Below are 24,681 nucleotides of genomic sequence, written 5' to 3'. Positions count from 1 at the left end.
CACTGAGACCTTTTCCTCATGTCTAATGGTACTAACAGGAATCAGGTACTCATGAATGGAAGGCACAGGTTCTTGATACTACCCAGCCTACACACCACAGTGATTAGACTCTCACAGTATTAAGTGCATATGTATTTCTCTACCTTAGAGGGAAATGGAAAGTTTTAAAATTATATTTCTGTAATATCTGTATTTCTTACAGAAAAAGGTTTAGTAGGCTGGATAACCTCCTCCTCAGAAAATATTCTGAAAATCTGCAGTTTAATTCTTAAACTACTGACTGTCTTCAATGTTACTAAGCTCAAATCCTCAGGCCCTTCTTCAGTTCGCATTATACTGCTATTGAATGAAACAAGAACAGCAACAACAACAACAACAACAAAACACTGGCAGACCAAAATCTAAGAGTCTCTTTGGCAGGGAAGGTTTAATACAAAACTATAGAATTTTTTTCTCATCTACTGCCTGCAGGACAAGGATCCAGCATCTCAGCAATTACACAGGAGAGAGATAAAACATTCTTAGCCATTTGATACTCTTTCTGCTGGAAGTTAAGGAGCTTTCTCAGCACACAGAACTTTGAATTCTAGTTTCTCCTGGAATGCTGAACCAGAGTGCTGCTCTCATTAGCAACCTTTTAGGTAATAAGTATAAGGAAAACCCCAAATGTCTTGTACCATTGACATAAAAAAACCCAAAAGTAAAACCAAAAACAAACAAACAAAACAAAACAACAGCAAAACCCCAAACAGAACAGCAACAAAAAACCCCAAACTACAACAACTACAAGAAACCCAACCAACCAAACAAAAAACCAACAGATAAATTCCAAGTAGCAATCCTCAGAATTCCAGGATCTCTAAGCAGTAGTTTTAATACTTGAGTACATAGTAGTGTTCAGTTGCCTGAAGAGTAGTTTAGAGTCAGATCATAACTCTGCAAAGGAAGAGTAGTTTTAAGGCACAGTAACTGCCTGCTTAACTTGAAGGCCCCCTAAATATTTAATTGGAGCTAGTCTAAGAAGATATTTGCAGAACAACTTCTAACATGGAACCATCTCTGCTTACATGTAAGGGGCAAACACAGCAGAACAAAAAATTGGTACTACCTTAACTGATAGGTTGCTCAAGTTATTATTCTTTACTATTTTGAGTAAATTTTTTTTTCCATTTCATTCAGCACCAAGTAGAGATTATTTCATGCTTTGACTCAAAGAAAAAGTGTTATTTAATAACCACAATACTAATTCTTGGGTCATGCATGTTTTCCTTGATAGTCTCCAGATTGAATGCCTTCACCTTTCCATTCAGCCACAAGTTAGTTATAAGATCTGACAGGATCACAATACACAGTAATATGGCTGCAGGGCACATAAATAAATATTTAACACCTATGAAAGGAATTTTTTTTTTTTGTAACACTAAATTTTACAAATGCAAGTCAAAAGATTCTGCAGACATTCCAGAGCACAAAAATTAGTTCCTAATCACGTGATAGAACTTGCTAATATTCTCTCAAACTTGAGAAATAGTCCTGAGGCCAGGGCAAGAGCTCCTGCCTCTGACTGGGGCATTCGGGTCTGCCCACCAAGGCATTTCTGTAGTATTCTTTGGTCAAAAAATGGGCCTTTCAGCACCCCATGAGGTTAACATAAGCAGTGTCTGCAGAAGCACTCAAAGAATGGTGGCATGAGACTTCCATTTTTCTTCCACTCCTCCAAACTGGGGGAGGTACAATTATAGGTGAATCTGTAAAGGTTTAGGAGTCCCTTTTTTCACAGATTTGAGATCTCACTATCATTCCACAAATCAATTTAGCTAACAAGTACATATATATCTGTGCCCTACTCTTTACAAACAGTCTCAGATTAGTTAAAAGAAGAAATACAGTTTGCAAATGCAATATTTTTTCCTGTTTTCAAAGTAATTTTCTCAATTCCATCAAACACAACTAGTGAGACTGCATTTCTCAAAGCAAAGCAGGATTTTATATTTTAGAGTGTATATGGAACCCTGCTGGACAGAAAAGACAGTATAGTTAAACACTATATAGTTAAACAGTATAGTTAATTCACATGTTGTTCTGTAATGATTTCAAATTTCTGATTATTACAAAGGGACAGGAAATCATACTTTGTAAGCACATATTCCCTTAAGAGATATGAGGATTAATTTAATACTTATATTTTTATTTTGAATTGCATATATTATGAGGGGTGATGCGAAGACCAGTGATAGGAAACAGTTTTCAACTGTTAATGTAGAGATTTGAGCTCAGTACATGGATGGCAGTTACCCTTGTTCTATTTTCTCTAACCCCTCAACCCTTGCCCACACTGCAGTCATTTATATGTGCCAGTGACAAGTGAGAAAGAATCAGGAGCAAGAGAAAACAAAAGGTTTTTTATTCCCTTTGAATTTGTAAAAAGTGGTTGAAGTGAATTCTGTGATTTTTCTCTTATGATGTCCCATTCAAAAAAAGAAAAGAAGAAAACACAAACAAATGACAAATAACCATAATATCTCCATACCCTATAAAACATCAGTTACTGATGAGAAAATAATTTCAGTGGGATAGAGGATCCAGAAAGAATTTTGTAGAGGAAGATGCATAAGAATAAACTGAGAAGAAAATTAGTAACTAGAAAAAAACCTTGCAACTAGAAAATGAAAGATCTCAAGTCCTATTTGAAGATGTGTATATGAGTCAGTTCCTGTACTGTTTTAGATTTATTTGATTGTTCTCTCATACTTGGTTCAGCAGAATCTGATTCTTAACAATGACCAGGAGGCAACAACAATTACCATTACATCTCTTTCACATCTGGGATATTTTAGTAAAAACCAGCACATACTTGTCGAGTTTTAAAAATGAAGTTCAAAAATAAAGAAGAGACAGGAAAGCATATCAACATGACTGGGAGAGGAGGGAGAATACTTGCAAATTGGAAAAGACTGAAAAAGTCACACTGGTTTTGGTCATTTCTTTACTGACAAAGATACTAGATAGGGTGGCAAGTCATTTTGGTTTTCTTTCTGTTCCTCATCAAGGCTGACCCAATCTTGTACTTAGTAATTACATCTCTTTTATCAGAAAACAAAAGTGCATCTTTGAAGCTAGACTCCAGGAGCCAATTAGGCAGATTAGTTTCAAAATACACAGGATGCAGCAGTTCTTATTTTCTGACCCTTGGACAGCTGTGCTAATGGTTTTGTCTCTATATCATCAATGTATTAGTTCACTCGCAGCTACTTTAGTTTTTTAAAATGTTAGGAATTTGATTAGTTACCCCAGCCTAGCTGAAATATGTGGGCTGACCCAAGCTGTATCATCTGTTGCTCAGTTTATAAAAAGAGGACAAAATCAGTGAAGTGGAGGGTCAGCTCAAAGTCCAGGTCTAAATGTTCCTAACTGTGATTGCTTTAATTGGCTTTATCAACAGAAATTTTCTCTGTAAACAATATATTGTTTATCTAAGATAGAGCCAGCAACACAGTCAGAAAATGTACATATTTTTCTCTTACTGCATAAAAGTGATGAATGAATTCTAGCTTGATTTATTTTTTTTCCAAAGCATTTAATTTCTGTATTTTAAATTTCCATATCATGTTATTTGTAACAAGATATTCTACAGCCATCACTTTCCCTGGCACTTATGCACAATAGAAGGTTTGCTAACAACTAGTAGAACTCCAGTTTAATATTTCAACAGGAATAAGCCAGTATATCAACATATCATATCAGATCAGATCATATCATGTATCATATATCATATTTTCCTCTTGGCCAGTTGAATATTAGTGTTCAATCTAGTAAAGGTCAAGAAAAAGTTAAGAACTGAAACATTATGATCTTCAACAAATACAGAGCATAGTGAAGGTTACTATTTCATTTCTGTTGTTGCTAACATTATAGGGAAAAGTACTACTAGACCAAATTTCTGTTATCACATTTGTACTGGGGATCACTGTACTATGAAATGCATTAGACAGTTCCTGAAAGGAGAAAAAACAGCTCAGGAAGACTGTTCTTTGCAAAACATCATCAGGGTAAGGGTTCTGTGAAAAAAAATTTATGAACCTCAGCGTGACCTAGCCCTCCCCCAGCACTAAATTGGATTTATAATACTGAATTTTACTGATTGATAAATAAATAGGTCTTAAAAGACTTTTTGATAAATTTGTTGATTTTTTTTTCGTTGATGACTCACAAAAACATTTTTTCTTTATTTTTTAAATGAAATCTGAACACTGTAAAGAAAAACTAAATTGTGCAGAAAGAAAATGAGTTAGAAGGAAAGGGAGAGGGAAAATGATTGGGAGAGAGACACAGAGAGGGATAGGGACAGAGACAAATATTCCACAGTAAGAGTGTGCAGGAAGAGACAGGCATCTTGAAAAATATACTTAGAGCTCTGATGACAGCAGAAATCCTCTTATAGAATTTATGGTAACGAAGAGACAAGTGACTTGAAGTGTTAGACGGCTAAGGTATCAAATACAAGCAGTATAATAGTAAAGGGATATTTCCAAATAGTGTAAAACTAGTTCAGTTTCAGAATACATCCACAAATAACCATTAGGTTTACTGTTAATAGGGTTACAATGTCAGATCTATCATGTAACCAGTGCATTTCTAGTGAAAATGTTCAGTTTAGTTACTGAGTTCATGAGGGTTAGGAGTTCCATTTATTTTCGTGGAAGGCTTTCCACTATGACTTCTTCAAACTTCATAAAACCTCTGCTCTTTTTCATAAAAGCTTTGCTCTTTTTCTTGCTAGTTGGGTGTAATTATTATGTAGAGAAAAAAACCAACCAAACAAAAAAACCCAAACATTGTGCTTGTGCTGTGCAGAATTATAGTAATAGTGTTGATTTATATCAGACAAAGATCTGAGTTCTCAAATGCCATTACTTAATCAAGCTATGAATACAGTTTTACTTGGATCTATTTTTACTTAAAACATGAGTTCATCTTTTCTGTATATATTCAATCACTTTCACAGTTTAGGCATGTGACTCATCAAATCCTCTCATTTTTTCTCAAATTATTTGTGCCAAATTGACAGCTCTTAGCACCAGGCTTGTAGTGTTTTATATGATGTATGACTTAAACAGTGAGTTCCTCAAATGGTCAAATATCAGCTGTTATAGCTCTTTTATGTAGCAATCAAATCTCATTTAATCCTGGGAAGGTAATCTCAACTATTTCTTGCATTCTGTCAGCAATTTTTCCCCTCATAGTGTTGAATACAAATACCTGTTGAATACAAATATCTTTCAGAAATAAGCCAAGAAAATTCATGGAAACATCTTTGCGTCTGGAGTGGAAAGAAACTCTTACTAAAAGATAGTCATGAGTATGATATTTTCCATAATGCTGTAGAAACAAACAGATGATTGCTTATTTTGCACAGGTATTTACTGCAATGGGCTGCACACCAGAAGACCAGGTTAGCAGAGAGGGGCAGAAAATTGTAGATAGCCGTGAAATTGAAAATTCTCAGATCCTTACACAAAGAAGTGCTTCAGTATTGTAATAAGTTAGTTGAGACTCTACTATTTTCATGTAGGCAAAGCTAATTCTTTATTTTCACAGTTCATTTTATATAGTTTTTACAGACTTTGTGTGCAACTTTAATTGGTTAATAGCTTTCTTGCCAATTAGTCTATTGGTTAGTAAAAGGTGTTCTACTAGTCTATCAAATTTCTGTATTCTTGGATTGTTTACATATTTTCTTTACTGATTCTCATGGGACAAATCCTTTGTTATTGCAGGTGCATTTGTTTTTCAACCCGGGAATAGGTTGTTAACAAGTTTTCTTACTAAGATTGTTTTTGCATAAGAACTTGCAAATTACCTAGAAGAAGTAACAAGCTAACTTTGGCAAATTAGTAGAGTAAGGTTGATTTTATGAGGCCTTTCTTTTATAATTCTTTTACCTGTCATGACACTTCAGCACATTAACCTGGTCTTTGATGAGCTTTTTTCTTTTTAATGCATACAATTTGTTGTACTTTAGTGCACTTCTTGGAACTATAAAAGATGTAGAGTCCCAACTGGACTTCTTTCAAGAGGACTTCCATCACTCTTTAAAGATTTAAACCAAATTTCTATTCTCCTGAACTCAATTCTAAGTTGCAGGTTTGAAGTTTGAGAAGGCCAAAGATGTCTTTCATTTCTTTTGTGAAAATATGGATTTCATGAACAGAGCAGAAAGTAGGCTTTTTGACTTTACACAACTTTGATTGCCAGAACATTTCAGGGCCATTTCTTTAATCTTCTGAGAAGATTCTCTTGATGACTCAGATTATAAAGATAGATCTCATTTACTGATCCGTGCAAGCAGATGAAGTTTCTGACACTTTCATATATGTTCTTTTTAATAATCTTCCTAACAGAAGAACTTAAGTGGATGAAATATAAAATAGACAGTTTATTATGAATACAGAAAAACTGCCTGAATTAAATGAGGGTTGTTCCCTACGAGCAGAAAAGCTTTAGAAGTTGAAATATGAAACTTTTTAAATCATTAATATTTTAAAATTGAAGGCAATCAAATGGAAATTCAGCTGAAAGTTAACTGGAGAGCTCCACAGAAAGCGTATGTTTAGTATAGCAGATCATTATTGAACTTTGTGCATACATGGTAGGGAAAATGAAAATGAAGAGATAAAAGCTGTATTCAGAATGGAGATTTAATATTATTTGATTGGGATGAGATTTTTTTTGTGTTAGTAATGAGTGAACTTGACTGACTCTTTTTACAACTCTATTTTCTTTAAATGTAAAGAGATCAGGAAAATAGCTCAGTAAAGTATTTGCTTTCTGAAGCAAATTAATTATTTTTTCTGTTTGTATTTATTATACATATTTTTTTTTACATACATAATGTTCCTGGGGATTAACTTAAAAATTGCAATTCTCTGCATTCACAGTCAGTTTCCAGAATGGCTACCTGCATAACAGCTGATAGAATTCAATGGTAAGATTGAAAATCTTGAAGAAACTAGAAATACATGGCTGAGAGCTGAGAGCCATCAACTCCTTTAAATGAGGTAGCAGTCAAGTGAAAAAACTGTTGAACAACTCTGAAACCTCCAGAGCTCCATGAAGACTCTCAGTTTTCATATGTATTCAGAAATCCAGTAAATCCAATGCTTTGGACGATCACAATAGGCATGCTCATTCTCGCTCTGTATTAAAAGGTTAACTGTAGATGACCACACACTGTCTTCTTAAAGGTCTATTTGTTTCGACTCTTCTACAATGTAATGGAAATCATATTGTTAATAAAAAGTGACATTCAGAATTGCATCACAGCAGGCATAAACTCCGCATTGAACCTGTAAGTCTCTGTCATGTATTGCAACTCAAGGCAGGAGGCTAATTGTGATCTCTATTAGTTCATAAAATGTTTCAGAAACACTATTGTTAACTGAATCAGAGATTACTACTCTTTACACTTCAAAAATCAGACATTAACTAAGAAACAGAGTTGATCATGTCCTCTGTGGTTTTCACTCATTGTTTCCTTCCTCCCTTCTTGCTTTTATTTGTGCTTTTGAAATCAAGGCTTCGGGAAACAACAGATTCGCTCATCCTGAGAGGACACTGTCATTTTCATTGTAGTGTTCCAACAGACAACTAATTTCTGATTGTCTCACAGGCACATGTGGGCTGGAAAAGCTGAAGAAACCACAGCATGTGGCTCTAGAAGACTTCCCCATTCTCTCTGCTCAACTAATAGTGTTACTAACAAAGCTAGTTTGGGGGGCTGCTCATTAGTCCTTACCCCTCACACACACACCCTATTCAGGGTTGCTTTCAGGAAGATGCAAATAGTAAAAATAATGTGGTTTAGAGAGCTATTTGCTTGTTGATGTGGATCAGTCAGGCTTAAGGATAGAAGAATAGAGATGGTGTGGATGGTACTTGAGCAGAGAAAATCTGTTTCTCTATCTTAGGTAATCCGTTTCTCTATCTTGAAGCAAGTGGCTACTGCGACATAAATATTTCACTGAGTGACTACAACATAGTAAGTCACAACGTGTTATTATGCAGTAGAAAAACCATATTGCAGTAAGAATACTACACCGCAGTAATCACATATATTTTCAGACACCATTTTGAGAGACACAAGTGTGCATTTAGAGAGGCCCTGTGAAAGAAAGCTGTGAGAGAGGAGCTAGCCAGGTAAAGACCAGCTCCTAGACTCCACTCACCTGCTTTTAACTTAGAAATTACTCACATATTAATGGGAAAGTAGAGATTTTCCCCTTTGTTGCATCTTGTCTTGAGACTAGGAACTACAAAAGAGCATGCCCTATCTTGTGAAATGGAGGAAAAGATGGAAAAAACCCCATCACTTTAGCAACACATAGCCTTTTTTCCAACCACTGGCAACAAAAAAGGTGTTGTCTGTGTTTCAGCAGAGCAGCTAAGAGTGCTCTGAGGAGTAGGAGGCTGTACGGACCTTCCTTCTGCTCCACATCCTCTGCAGGTCCACAACACTGGATAATATAAACCAACTGATTCAATGCAGGGGTAATCAGATGATTCAGATACTTGCTTTCATAGTAGAAAAGGAGATACAGTGACTGCTAGATGAAATTCAGAAAGATTAGATGCTGCTCTTGAAATTGGTGTTTGATTTGGTTTAGCTTCATAGAGCACATTTTTTAGCATCCAATCCATTAGCACTGTTAGAAATACCCATACCTGTGTTCTCCTATAGTAATAAACCTCACTTGAAAAAGAAACAAAAAAACCAACAGATGAGTAGAGAAATGTGTTTAAATTTATTTGAATTTTTCAGAACCATGAAGTTCTTTTCAGGCCAGAGGTGTTAGAAAGTGAGTAGCTGTGTTGTGCTCTTTCTTCAGGGATGCTAGCAATTTCATGCTGAGACCATATTGCCTGCAACTCTGTAACAGGGGAAGTGGTTCTTCAGGTGCTAAAAGGTGACGTGGAGAACAGTATGTGTTCTGAAAATATAAAAATATTAGTAAACACTGACATTGTCCCTTGAATTCATAGGTGTCACCTTTCTTTACTGAGGTCTCTGGCCATGACTTCTTGTACGCTTAGAAAGGTGGGAAAATAGGTCCAGAAAGTTGCTTGGAAATTTCCCATAATAATTCATAGTTGAGATGTAAAACAAATTTAAATTATCTTGCATTTCAATTTCTTTTTATTTATACTGTGACTCTATTGAAAAGGACAGTTTTCTAAAAGTATAAGCTTTTCCCAAAAGTCTGTATAAAAAAAAAAAAGCTTTTCACGAGTGGAAACGAGATCTATGGAGGACTTCTTCTGTAATCTTGTTACAGTCGAAACTTATTTTTTGTTCCTTCCTCCAGCCTAAGGTACTTCCAGCATGTGATTACTAAGAATGTTCCCAATCATGTGTTGGTCAAAAAATTTTTGACCAAGAATGTATTTTTCCATAAAGTGACCAAACATTTCTTACCAAAGAAACCCTCCTAGGTACAGGCACCCTGATGTGCAAGAATCTATTCACAAAGACCATTGATTCATGTGAGTTTTTTCATGTTTTTGGTAAAATATATCAGAAAGATAATTCCCCAAATTAAAAACCTTATTTTCCCTGTCTATATATTCATCTGCACTTAAGCTTACAAACACAAAAGAAAGAATCACACAAACTATTTAGCCTAAAAGTTTTGTGAATATTCCTTGGCAGAGTTTGGGGCAGAGTGAGGAAGAGTCTGAACTGTGTCTAAAACAGATACTTCTTGATGTAACCCAGTGAGACAAGCCCCTGACCTGAGCACCTTGCAGCACTGAAGCAAGGCATTGCTAAGCGGTGTATTGTGGATGCTTAGCTGTATTCTGGAAAATGTGCAAAAATTGTGAGGCCGGGAATTTCCACTTCAGGCTCTACAGTCAGCTCTCATCAGCACTCCAGGGAAGGTGAGAGAAAGGTTGTTGTGAAGGCCTCTCAGTGGATGTTGCTTGGATAAACAGAAAACATTGCTGAGTCTGAGGGCACAGGTGTGGGAATAAGGTATTAACGGATACTCAAAAAGGGGTTGCAAATGGCTTCGGGGTTTTTTATTCTTGTTGTTGATGCCCTGCACCAACTGAAGAGCTTAAAACAGTTCTCTGGTTGCAAACTCCTGTTAGCGTCATTCTTAAGGACAATTATGTTACACTTTCAATACCTAGGACTACATACTTCTGCTAACAGCCCACTTGCAACCCTTTGCCAGATGCACTGAATCTCCAGGTTCCCACTGCTGCTGTTACAAAGACAGAACTTAAGAATGAGGTTTTGATATCTTTCGCTTGATTAATTCTAAGAGAAAAGTCTTGTTTTAATAAACTTGAGTGGAACCCAGAATTAAGACCATTTAATGACACTGTTACTTGTGGGAATAACATTGCCAGAAAGATTAACTCTCTTAGAAAATAATTACTACTTTGATGCATTATTTCTCATTTTCAGTAACCTTTTGTACCCAGACTAAACTTTTATGCCTCTGGGTTTGTGGACGGGAAGAAAAATATCTAGTTCTGTGAGGCAGTCATTTTCAATTACCAGTGTGCCCTGGCAGCCAGGAGGGCCAACTGTGTCCTGGAGTGCAACAGCACAGGATCGCCAGCTGGGCAAGCCCTGCTTTGCTCTGCACTGGTTCACCCTCACCATGTGCAGTTTTGGGTGCTACAATATAAGGATATAAAGTTATTGGAGAGTGCCCAAAGAAGGGCAACAAAAATGGTGAAGTGTCTGGGCAGGAAGCCTTGAGTAGAGGCTGAGGTCATTTGGTCTGTTCAGCCTGGAGAATAGGAGACTGAGGGGAGAGCTCACGGCAGTCTCCAAATTCCTTGCGAGGGGCAGAGGAGGGGCAGACACTGATCTTTTCTCTGTGGTGACCAGCGACAGGACCTAAGGAAATGGTCTGAAGTCACGGAATGTTTAGGTTGGATATTAGAAAAAGATTCTTTACCCAAAGGGTGGCTGGGCAGTGGAATAGGCTCCTCGGGGAAGAGGTCATGGCACCAAGCCTGACAGATTTCAAGATTCATTTGGACCACACTCTCAGGCACATGGTGTGGAATGCCTTTTCCAGGGCTGGACCTCAATGAGTTGGACTTGATGATCCTTGTGGGTCCCTCTGTGAAATTGTACCTCAAAAAAATACAATAAATCCAAGGTCAATGTAAACACAAATCAATTAACTATGGATTTTATAAATACCCAACAACAAAGCCTCTTATTATTTGCAGTGGACATCACAGGAATAAAAAGAAATAGATTATCAGTGCTGATCTCCTTTTTATTTTCAGTCTTTCAAAAGCTCTGGGTATTTTGACTTTCAAACCAATAATGCATTTGCTGTGAAACACTATTCCACAGGGGATTTTTGATGCGGAGGTACTAGAAATTACTTTTACTGGTGTTCCTTCACTTTGCATAAAATATCTGATGTTGGAAGATATATAGTCCAGATAGCAGAGTGTTACTGTGCAAACTGGACCAAAAGATGGCTCACTTCTGTGGCAGTAAAAAATATGAGCAGGAGAGAAACTCAGTCCTGAATCCCCAGCAGCTTTCGAAGATGGAATCATGGGGTCATACACGTCAGGCAGAACTGAATCTGTCTCTCAGTATATCTGATGAATAATGTGATCATTGCTAAATTCTATTGTTTCATAAATTGAATCTAATTTTCCTTTTGTATCCATTAAGAAGGTTCAAAATTGAATTAAAAAGCTTTTTTTTGTAATTAAGGCAAATAAACACTTTTACTGTGAAGGAAAAAACCCTCTTCATTTCATCCTCAACTATTTTCCCCCAATTATTCAGTTCAGTGATTGAATTGAAAAATTATAGTGCCTAAGTGCTATTCATTTATCATTCAGGCCAAACTGGAATTGCAGTTATTAATCAAAGTATATTATGATGGTTGGCAAAATGAATCACTGTTACTCCAAAATAAACTCTTTGTAAGTGAAAACTGATACATGTATGATATCTCAAAAAATGTTGCCATTTCTTTTAGTACCTAGCAACAGCTTTAGGGCTCTCCAGGACCATTTCTGAAAATAATCATTTTGTGGAAAATACAAGCACAAGGAAGTTACGGATATCTGAAATACATTATCTAAGAAAAATGCTTTCTTTTAGTACTCAGTTAAAACTTATTTTGAAAGAAAGCTCTGAGAGCTTTAGTATGTTTGCATAAAACATTTTCCTAAATATTTCACATGAATTTTGTGCTGAGAATTTAATGCTATATAAAAGTTTAATTAAATGTTCGTGTAGTTTGTAGGTTTTCATGAACTTTGATGAGGACAATAAAAAATGAAACAGATTCTGCTGATGAACTTCTGCTTGCCTTAAATTAAGAAACAAGTAAAGGAGCATTAGCAAATTTTCCATTCCAATTTCATAGACACTAAAGTGTTCAAATAGATTGCGTACATTTCCAGCTTATGAAAAATTATATGAAGGGGAAGTAGGAGCAGTCATAAGAATTGACTTGAACTCTACATAGTTGATATAAAAGGCAGAAAAATATTCTGCTGTCACAGTTTTTATATATATATAAACATACATTGCTTGATTAACTATGTTTACACAATTTCCAGGGAAAAAAAATTGTAATTAAATTTTGGAAAAAAAAAAGTAAAATAAAGAAAATTCATAGGTGTTTTTAACAAAACAAAATAAATCCTTGCATAGATACTACCCTTAAAAGCACTCAAATTAAAATTGACAATTTCCAGGCAATAAAATCTAATTCAATCTTATATGGAAATAATATGTGCAGGATTTTAGGATGATATCTGCAAATGCAGGAAGTATCTCCTCCAGGCACACATTTTGATCCATTTTTTCTTTATGGAGACCTCACAACTTCCAAGAAATTTTTCAGGGGTGCTTTTTATCATATAAGGTCCAAACAGTTGGAAAAGAAGAAGGGGTTTGGTTTCGTTTGTTAATATTACTTACTGTTTTTGTTGGGAGATTTTGCAACTGAGACAGTTTGTGTATGGGTGTTCACTTTCTGTCACAACCCCAAAAACTCTCCTCCTCTCCTTCAGCAGCAGGGTAAGTGTGTGCAAACCTGGCCTCAGCAGATGAGCCTGTGGGCTGTAGCCTCCCCCACCATGAACACAGCCAGGGATGATTTTCAGCACAGCTGTTGAGTTTGGCTTCCCTGTGGATTAATTCTTCTCCCTCAGCCTTGTTTACTTCTCCTCACACCTGAGACATTTGGACAAAAGTATCACCTTTATCTTATCTCAAGTTCCCACCAGAGTACAAATTCTTGTCAGGTTGTCAGGAGGCATAGTCGGGTAGGAGTGGCTTTCAGTGGTCAGTAGTTGCTAGAGTGGACAAAAGTACTTTGATGATCTTAACTATGTTTAAACCATTAATCATTTTCAGTCTCTCACATTTGCATAATCAGTATCAGGGAAAAAGTCAGGAGAAGAACATATGAAAGAAGGGAAGCAACTTAATTACCTTCCAGGCCCATTTACTCTAAACTTTGACCAAATCTCAGAAAAGAAAATCATTAGTTTTAACAAATTACTAAAAAATTCTCTTATCTAAATGTGAAATATTGATTTGAAGTAATTTTCAAATAATACATTAAATTTGTGATTATAAAATTTTAAACTGAATTCAAGACAGTACAGTTCCAGATGTTTTAAGATCCATTTGTGCTAATTGATAAAAAGTGGGTAAAATGTCCTTAAAATATCTATCTGACTCAGTGTGTCTGGATTTTGTCCACATGTGTCATCTTTATTTTATATTTTGTGAGAAAAAACTGAAACTTTGGATTAGGTCAAACGTTCTTTTGTACAGAAAAGCCAGCAAGAGTAAGGTCTCATGCTAGTCAAAAATAGAACAGAATCATATCCACAAACTCACATATAAGTTTTGAGGTGAGAACATCATTATGTTATAGAATAGGATCCTGTAAGAAGTTTCCATGACAAAAACAGGCATTCAACGTGTGGATATATTTTAACCAAGACAGACTTACAGTTTGATGTCACCGGGCACAGGTAATTAGAAGTCACCTAATGAAATGGAACTACTTACTCGACCAGTGAATCACAATCACCAATTATGTGTCTCTTGTTAATGCAGTATATATATAATTTAATTTTCTTTAACTTATGATTCAAACCGTAAAAAACAACACTGATCTCTAGGGCACAGTCTTTTTTGTAATGTAAGAAGATGAAGGAAGACATAATGTGCTGGGGTAAATACAGATGCTTGCCAGCTTCCAGGCAAGTGTGTCCTCTTCAGATTCCCAAGACTGTTGAAAAACAATTGATAGAGGTCCTGCAATGACATCAGCCAGCACCTTGAGTATTCTCAGATTAATCCCATCAGGTCCCATAAGACATTCAGGGAACCAGCTGGCACAGCAAATCCTGCACAAATTCAGGGTTGACTGCATGTTAAGATTAGGAACTTCAATGAATGGTAACGTTTTTAAAGTCCTGATCAGAGGAATAAAACTGTGGAAGTTATGAATGTTGAAATGCAAAGGCACATGCAACCTATTTACTTGACTTGGAATAACCAGCAGAGTTAAAATGGCTCATTAATAGAATAAAATAACCTTTGTTGGAAAACAGTAACAGCTGATATTAGAGATGAACTACTGACTGAGGTCTCCATTTATCTTGCCACTACACTATCAAAATACAAACTCTCAGTAAAAGGAATGATTTTTCTGAAATCAGTATCTATTTCTCAGCAATGTATTTTAGTCATGTATTTAGATTCAGTGAGGCAACATATCCTTAGGCATGAAAACAATATCAGCTGTGTCTTTGAGCAGGGTAGAATATCCTATCTTCTTCTTTGTTTCAAAGGGACAATTTTACAGCTAGGCATTTTTAGTTTTTTCTTTTATTTTTCTGCTTGGTCAATGCCTGAAAATGGATTTTTATGAATATTATAACAGTCAGATATGTAACTGTTACAAGGATCCATAATCTAAACAAAATCTAAACATATTTTGGTAGTTGAATCAAAACTTCTGTATCATGAAAATTATAGATATAATTCTTTAAAAATAGATTTTACAGTTATTAGAAATATAACAACCATTTGCTTTTATAAAATTATTTCTTTCTTATTCAATAGTTCACCTTTTACATCCTCGTTTCCTAGCTGCCTAGTGTGCATCTGTATAAAAGGTGTGTAAACAGTATGCAACAGTGCATCTTAATACTCTCTCTAACATCCCCCAAAATACCTTAATTTTAAATATCCAATCACATTCTGTAAATAAACAGCAATTTACTGGGACAATCAATCATAGACTGAAGTCAATTGACAAAAGCATAGGAACAGATAACATTCAGAAGATACAAAGTAAGACTTATCTACATACATTATTTCAAGACGTGGATAAATTCCTCTTCTGTAGCAAAATAAGTATTGGTGACTAAGGAATAACAATCCATGCACATGAAATATAGGAACACATCCCAGTCCAAGTAATGGGGAAAAAAATCCCTGGTCTAGATGGTATGTGAGTTATGTATGGGAATAAATCCGAATTACGGTGAAATTAGGAATAGCAAGGGGTTGGTACGATCTTCTGCTACTAGTAGTATCTTTTCTCCACAGGAAAGCTTGAAGTGCTGTTTCTGTATGCAACAAGAAGTGATTTTGAGATCTTTGCAAAATCATTGCTCCAACTGAATAACAAATAAATCTAAATATCTCCGAATATTTGCACAATCTGAATGTGTAAATAACTTACTATTAAGGAGCTTAAGAAAATAGAATATACATCCTTTCAGAAACTTTACATGGAAGTTTTATTTTCACTTTTCTTTTTTTTTCTCCCAATAGCTTATTATACACGATTTTGATTGTAATTTCCCATAAATATATATGGACAAACTTGACATATTACACAGTAGTACGAGCCTGGAATAGAAGTTAATGAACAAAAATGCATTTAAATACAATTTAATGCAATGCATAAGCATTTTACAGGGTTAATATACATTATGAACAATGAATTTTGTCAGATCAAAAAAAGGATTTGGCATCTAAAAAGACAATGTTATCATTCACTCATATCTCTTTGGAACATAAATAGCACCTCTAGCTAATAAATGATTGTCAAAAAAAAAAACAACTAGCCAATACATTCAAGTAAAAACCATACAGTATTGCAAAATACAGAAAGGAAGAAACAACTTTATTAGTCAAAAACAATGGTTACTGCATGTTTAATTATTGCATAGCAATACCAGGTTCTGTTGATAAACTGCAGATATGGTGAACTTTCCAAGTAGGCCATAAGTGGAAAATACAGTTGTATCACTCTTCAGGGAAGGGAATTTATGTAAGTGATTTATGTACCACTCTGAAAAATCTCCTGGTAATTTCAAGGTATAATTTTTTTAAAGAGTGAGAGCCAAATACAGACTTTTCTTGGGCTTGCCTACTTGCAGACAAATTAAAACCACCAAAACCTGTAAAAGGTATAATACATTGTCAGTGTTTTTAGTGACTAGTGTTCTGGAGAATTTCACATACTAATCTAACAGGAATATTGTTTGCAGGCGCTCGAGTATTCTCACTTTCCGTACTTGTTACAAGAATATCATGTCCATCAATGCTTTGTATGAACTGGTCATACATATCACATTAGATGAAAACTCAGTATATTGGTTGCAGTCTGTTCAGATATCATTTAGCTAATATTTACACAGCAATGACACCCCCCAAGTTCACCAACAATGTAGGTTTTGCCGTCTACCTCAATGAACATTCTCAGTGATCTTAGGCTGCTTTGAACTGAGTTGTGGTTGGAAACCCATGTTATGTAATACTGCAGATTTTTGAATGGATTTCTACTATAAATAAATCTAGCAGAAACTGAAACATAACATATACTTTTACAGAAAAGCTTCAAATTTTTCTGTCATTTGTGGAAGTTTTTTATTTGCTTACAATTATGTTTCATTTATCAGGCACAATATGCAACTTACTCTAAAACATTATATATATTTTATATATACATAAATATATATAATATATATAAATTAGAGTTTTATATATAGGGGAATACATATATACACACATACCACATCTGCATATATATTCCCTTATATATGTCCATATATACATTCACAGAAGACATAAACCATTTTCTCTGGAAATAAGAAAAATTAAGGTTATAAACTGCTCAAAGAAGGCTTGAAAGGAAATAGATAATTTCCTTTGGGGTTAACAGACTTATCTGGATATTTATTTAAATACATCCTCTGTATTTTATAACCTACATTCAGAGTGTATGGTGGGATTTTTTTTAATTTATTTACATAGAATATTAATAATATTGTGCGTTAATTTAGGGACTGATTCATTAGAAGTATTATGCAGGCATAGCAAATTTGCCAGTTGTAACAAATCCTGCATTTGCTGTGTTATATCTGACAGTCCTTAGATTTGGAATGGAGAAAATAAGGCTGAAATCTGCACTGAAGCCACATCACCTCCAATGTCTGATAAAGCTCTTTGACTGGTATTTTTATATCAGCTTTAGTGGACTTTGTACAAGGTCCTAGAAGGCAAGAATGGTTTGAAGAATATCTTTGAAGGAACAATCATCTCTGGTTTTGTAAAGAGAATATGAAGAATAATCATCATTCCTTGGCCCCAATCTAATATTTTGTGACTACTTCCTTCAACTGCCACATAAAAAGAAAAGCAAGCTAAAATCTGCTATTATCTCTAACTCAGAAACACAATTTGTTTCCAGGGATGCAAAATGAAAAATGTTCTGCAATGATTTCAAAAATTGATTGGATACATTAACTTTGTTAATTTCCCTAACTCAGAAATTGTAAGAAAACAAAAGAGAAAAGCAGGCCAACATCTCACAAAAAGATCAATAGACTCTGGATATCTAAATGACATGTTGAGTTTTTATACCACATCAGTGATGAAAAAACTTCCCAGGCATGGGTTAGGAATAAAGATATACCAACTGATACAAAGATGTGGTCATAGATGCACTGACTAGAAAACAGAAGCGTAAGCAGCTTTAAATATTTGGGAGACTTTCTATTAGTCTGTACAGGTTTTACCATCATGCATTTTTGTTAATTCTATTCTTCCAGGGTTATGCAAGTCTCCAAACTTCAGCTGAGAGGTAGATGATGAGAAAAATTTTAACTGCAAAACTACAACAGGCAAATTATGTTGAAATCACACAGCAATGCTTATGCAAATTCTGATCAAAAATGTGACAGTACATGCAGCACTTTCATTATATATATATTTGCACAAATATCAGAAATACACGCACCCCCCCCAAAAAATCCAAACAGCCTTTTTAAAACTCATAAGCCATCGCTGAAAATAATTATTTTAAAATTTCTTTTATATTCCTCTCTGTGAGTAGAAAAATAGTCATCTATTGAGAAACTAACAAAAATTGCCTGATTCAATTGTGTTATAGGCAAAATTATCAGTGTCATTTATACCATGTTCATCTATAAAAGTGGTGACTTGCTTTGTTCAGTGAAATCCTGATAGCAGTCCAAAATTAGGCTGCATGTGGCATCTGTAACTTATGTATTCCAGTAATATCTCAACCAGACATGAAAGAAGCAAGTGAAAAATGGTACGTTTGCCAACCAAGCAAATGTGTCATTTCAGGAAAAACGAGAAGAAAGAATTAAAGATAGGTCACTACATACCCAGTCCAAATTTTTTGTGTTACATCAAACTCAAGTATGGGGTGATGGAGGTGGGGAGTGTTTAAAATTCTCTAGGAGGAGCAATCATGCACACATCGCCAAATATTTTTTAAACACAGAGGATGCTGCTTTGCAATGCAACCATTAAAATTCATGTGAATTTTGAATCAATGTCAGTGAAATTTCTGCCATTTACTTCAGCAGTAAAATAAAGCTGAACTTCCTCTCAGTAAGGACAGCGTCACTTAAAAAATCTATTTGAAGATGAAATAAGATTTTCCCTAGCTCTGTCTAAACAGTTCACAAAACACACTCCTGGAATGAAAGCATTGTAGTCTTTCATATAAAATCATGCTTTTCTGAACATCATGGAAATACAGAACTAACAATTGTAACCACAGTTGAATGGGGAGAGATGGGAGGGGTGAAATTGTGGTACGTTCCTGAAATAGTACTGAGAATTATTAGTGAGGAATCTTTCTCTGGAGTTGGAAAGGGCAATACAGAAGAATTCTACAGCTAGTAGAGCATATGACATAAAAAACCCAAACAACTAAGAATGGATGTGTACTTTAAAACTACTTGAAATTTAACCCTGGTATTAAATTGGGGAAAATCTAATTGATGCTATCCACTTTCCTGCAAGTTTTAAAATTTTGGCATTATTTTTTCTAGCAGAGGAAAAGGGTAATAAAGCTCAGCAATACTGTGGTAGAGAAATCAAAATAATGAAGCATACATGAGTATAAATGAGAATAAGACCAATTAAGGATTCGCTTGCACTGACTGAGACTACAGATTCTTAGAGCATATAGATGCATGTGCTAGGAAGTTTGAATACATTTCTTCATCACTGATCAGGGTAATATCTTAGTCCTGACCCTTCAATGGTTCAAACTGAGGGTGAGGTAATTAAGAGAAACCAGAGCAGTTTAGAGAGATTGTGTGTATACCCAGGTCTAATCTCGAAAGCAGAAATGTAATGATGAAATGACTTACAGTACAAATTACATGTCAGTGCAAGTAGGAGTGATATTCAGGAGTTTTCTAGGCAAGTTCTACTCATTTTGCTACTTTGATGCTCAAAATAAAGTTGATTCAAGGCAATTTATTATTATCATTACTTTTAGAAATAAGAGCTACCTGCACTAGGCAATTCCCCCTTTAGGACCTTTTATTTGGAAGACACAGGTTTTTAATGCGAGGCAGTTTTTGCATAGATATTTCTTCACTCATCTCTGGGTTTTAACTTCTTTAATATTCAGTAGTATCAAGAGTATGCTAATGAGTTTTATTTTGTTGCTATTATTAAGAGAAAGAGTAATGAAAGAGGTGTAAGGAAATGTTTAATTTGACTCTTCCTATTTACTATGGCTCTAGTTGCCTGCCACATCATTTTGCCTTATGGGATTAAAAACTGCACATTGGTGAGTGGTGGTAAAGCAGCTCTTGCACTCCTATTATCTTTTAATATAATTGAGCAGAGATGAAAGAGTAGCACTCTGTAGAGTGTTTATGGAAATTTTAATTTCCTCTGAGATAGTAACAGAATTTTTGCTACTGGTGGTCAGGTGTGTCTATGGCTCGAGGAACTTAGTTTTTCCCTTATTTCCTATGCCATGTTGTTTTGTATTCTGAGATCCTGGATAGAACAGGCAAGTTGCCTGCATATTTCCTGAGAGACTTTTTTTTTATCATCATTTTTCTGAATCCTTTATTTACTCAACAGCAACTTTAAACAGCATTCAGTTAGAAGTTGACACTTCTTGTCTTCTACCCTGTATTCCTAATCATGCTGCTTTTTTGCAAAGAGGTAATAAGCACCAACAATTTTACCTCAGACATTTTGGTTCAGCTCCTGTGTTAATCTCTTTTCAAATAATCTCTACCTTTCTATCAGTGGCTGTCAAAAGCAGAGTGATGTTCCCAGTGTCTACTCTTCAGCTAAAATTTCAGTTCATCTTTCACAATCCAGTATTTATAACTGATAATCCTCACTGCATGAAAATTTAGTGTCCATGAAGTTTATCACTTTCTGGCTATGGGCAGGCAAGACCTTCACAGATCCTGGAATTCACTCAGTATGTTTGTACAGCCTAAAAGAGAGCAACGCTTTCATGTCATGGGGAGCTGGCAAGGCTAAGGTTCAGAGGGAGGTGCAATGTATTTACTTCCTCTCTGAAGCTGAGGGTTGAGAGAGGAACTGTAATTTTACTGGGACTGAATCATTCCCCTTTACACAGTACACGGCTCAAATCTGAACATGCAACCCGTATTTTCTCTAAAAACTCTGAAATGTATATATTTTGTTTCTGATGCTCCTAAAAAATTACATGATTTTTTTGAGAATTTTTGTTTTCCTGAATATAACTAGGTAAAATGTAGATACCAAATTCTGAACCATGCTGAGAGTAGACTCATGATGTTTCTCCCCAAAACAGTGATGAGAAAATTTAAAAATTCAGCACAACCATGGAACTTTATAAAATGATAAACCAGCAAAATAGAAGCAAGTACTATCAACATTTTTAGTAAAAAATTAAAATAATATTGAACATAATAATATTAAGAAGAAACTGTCTTAAAAGCCCTCCCATATCTACTACATTTCACTATTGATTTTTAAAATTTGATTATTGGCACTTCAAAGTGTGTTTATTACAGTTAGCTCTCTGTCCAATGTATTTCCAATTTTTTGAGATTTAGAAGAGGACTGAAATGAATAATTTTCTTTTCCTGGAATTGAGTGTAGGTGTATCCTGCATAAACAGTGCATAAATGTTTTATGAATCAGACCCTTAATTTTCACAATTTTTGAGGCATTTATAAAGATCCCTCCAAAATAAATAGCACCCTTCCCTACCTAGAAATAGAACAGAAATAATTTTACATATTACCTTCAAAAGCTTGCACTTTTAACTTTCAAATGCAATACTAGATGATTTCTGTAATGCAAAATTGTAAATTTATGCTTTCTTTTGTCTAAAGGATTAGGAATAATTGTACATTTTAATTTATATGACGGCCTGTGTGAAATTGTAGACACAAGACTGAATATCCTGCATAAAACTGATGTGTCAACATAAAGCTTCCAGACTGGCATTATCAAGGTGCCTTGCAGCACTTTAGCTCAAAACAGCACTATAAAAAAAAAAAGAAGTAGCTTTTCACTAAATTCCAGGGAAAGGGAAGTGGGAACTGGTATAAAGCTACCTGTCTGCAAAGATCTGAAGTCAGATCTTAAATCTCCTCTCAGGAAACCATCAAACAACTAAGGACTTGTCAATAAAGCCAAGCATCTACTTTGAAGTCATTGTCACGAACATTAAGGCCACAAAAGCCAAGTGTTAGGATCTTTTTAACATCAGCAGATTATGAATCTAGTCCCTTTAGGAAAATGGCTTCACAGTCTGATCCAGATCCTTCAGCTACAGAGGAATACATAGTCAAACAAACCAATTGCCACTCTTGTCAGAAATGTAAATCTTGGGTTTAAACCTTTTATGTAGAGGCAGATTTTATCATAGTTTGAATTAGCAAAGTGTGAACATACTTTGAATTCAAATGTATATGTTGAAGTACTATGTAATCAGCTATTACTGGAGGAAACTACTTCTGGAACATCTTATAAATCAGCTTTTTATTGTATTTTAGAGGTGTGTTCACCAATTATTTGTCTCCTACATTAAATTTTTATATCCATAATTGCTTATGCAGACATATTTTTTATCGAATGGGAGTGCAAAAGAGAAGAATGTGTCAGTGTGCTTCAGTCAGGTATTATGTCTCTTTTGGAAGAAATCTTGGACTTTATGTTCTCTTTAATATTAGTGATAAGCACAGTTTGGGCAGATTATTTCAATAGACTTTAACCTCATTGTAAAGATGAATGCAAGTATCTTCCCAAATAAGAGTAGGAGATCCTTTTGCATTAGATATACTTCTGAAACAAAACTGTTTGTCATCAGAAGGCTTTATAGACTGGTTTATCTGACTCTTGATTGTCCAGAGCCAAAATTTAATGGACTCACTTGCATTGAGTCACTACCTCTGTAATCAAAATTTTGTATCGCTGAAACAAATGAGCAGTAGATAGTAATTTAGCTTAGAGTCTTGCCATAGGGCAAAAATCTGTTCCCATCCAATATTGTGACTGATCATTATTACCACAAAACCTGGCCTGTGTCTTGAAGACATATTCCTAATGGAAGTCATAAATGTTGCCTTCTGAGCGATATTTCAGATTAAATATTGGTTTCTCTTTCTGACGGATCTTCAAGAGCTTTATCAGCTCTGCTGGAAGCATCTTCACTCTCATTGTTTGTTAAAGGTTCTGCTTCCTTTGGGTCAGCATTCTTCTGTGCTTTCTGCTTCTCATCTTCTAGTTTCTTCTCTTTTGCCAAAAGCCTGTAGTTGATGGCATTGCCAATGAACAACCAGATACTGGCCACAGTCACAATCACTCCGCAGACAAAATACATGTACTGATATTCCCCAGTTACATCTACTAACCAACCTGAAATACAAAGATAAGAGGAGAGAAAAAGAGCATTTAGGCTAGGGTACGAAATATAATCCACATCTTTCCCTTGGACAAATATCTATATATTTTTTGGTTTTGAAGTTGGAGCAGAAACCCATTTTCAACATGTTAAAATTGTCTAACATAGACAGTGGAACTCTTAAAAAATCCCTGTATTAGTCAAGATAGCAACTGCTATTGAAGACACTGACAATAATAAAACATTAAAGAACAAAGTAAGTAAAGCTTAATGAATAATGCCAGACAGTTTTTCAGCTCTTTTATTTTCATTCTTTCATTGCCTTATTATTTTATTCACCTTGTAATTGTGTTTCCTATTGTTTGGAGTGACAGTCTGACACTCACTGAGGCTGCATAAAGACAATAGGATGAAGAGATATGTGCCTTTCTTGGCTGCTGCCTCTGTGCATCAGCTGTCTGCTTTTCACGTTTACTTTCCTGTGACCGATGAAAGAGATAGAAACACTTGTCCCTTCAGCCATCACGCTCAACTGCTGAGTTTTAAACTCTGAGCCCTGTACTTAAAACTTACATTCAGACCTCTGTGACAAATTTCTTTATGTCTAGGAGAGTAAAATATAATATTTCTTCCAATTTATGGGACCTTTCTTCCAAATTTTCACAAATCCCAAATTAACATTTGTACATGTACAAGTATTTAGCTCTGAACTTTCCTACACTATAATTGAAACTCACAGGGTAACCTGCACACTTCAATTTAGCATGGACTTAGATGCTTTTACTGGGTTGAAAATATAATGCCAGCCTATTCACCTGATACAAATTTACAAACTATGAAATTATTCCAGACTTTTTTTTTTTCTTCACAAACCCAGTATTAGGACACTCAAATAGCACTGCAAGTGTACAATTTACCTATTAGTGTAAATAGTTTAATTTTCTGATTTTTATCAATGAGCAGTCTTTCAAACAAAGTCATGAATTAGCAATGCTTCAGCATGCTATTTTAAAACATGTGAACCAGTCAAAATTGGAGCTTAGCTTTTCCATGTGCTCATCCCCCTTTGTTGCCTCTATTAAACAAGTTAAATCAATGATTCATAGTGTTACAGCACAAAAAAAAGTGTTTTCCAAAACTCCTGAAAAGTTAATATACTGAAAAGAAATAACTGTGGAAGCTACTGCTCCATAAATATTAGATTTAATATCTTTTGAGTTGATACTGATTTCAGAACCTGACTGAAAAGGCTGGACTCCAGTGGTTACAGGCTCAGACCCTCCACTAGGTGGCACAGAAAGAGTCCGTATGAGGATATGTTTTGCTCTAGCTTTGCCAAAGTGGATTAGTATGTTAAATGATGAGAAAAATATGGAATGCTTTAGGAGTATTAAAAATTTACTTGTACAAATATTATTTTACTGAAGTGAGTGGAATTGTTTTGGCA

General features: G+C 35.1%; 1 protein-coding gene across 4 annotated transcripts in view; it reads right to left on the bottom strand.

The window, feature by feature from the left end:
• Positions 1-15,817: 15,817 nt before the first annotated feature.
• SLC16A7 (solute carrier family 16 member 7) overlaps positions 15,818-24,681 on the bottom strand; it is an 81,327-nt gene continuing 72,463 nt past the window's right edge. For all 4 annotated transcript variants that reach the window (XM_066183149.1, XM_066183153.1, XM_066183150.1 and 1 more), the window contains exon 5: positions 15,818-23,248. In XM_066183149.1, the coding sequence (XP_066039246.1) occupies positions 22,977-23,248 (272 nt within the window). In that variant the 3' untranslated portion in view covers positions 15,818-22,976. The remainder of the gene's footprint in view (positions 23,249-24,681) is intronic.

Source organism: Chamaea fasciata, unplaced genomic scaffold, assembly GCF_029207755.1.
Source record: "Chamaea fasciata isolate MVZ Bird 193981 ecotype frontalis unplaced genomic scaffold, bChaFas1.0.hap1 SCAF_5, whole genome shotgun sequence".
Lineage (NCBI taxonomy): Eukaryota > Metazoa > Chordata > Aves > Passeriformes > Sylviidae > Chamaea > Chamaea fasciata.
Note: the sequence above shows the minus strand (reverse complement) of the source record. Positions and strands in the feature narration are given on the sequence as shown.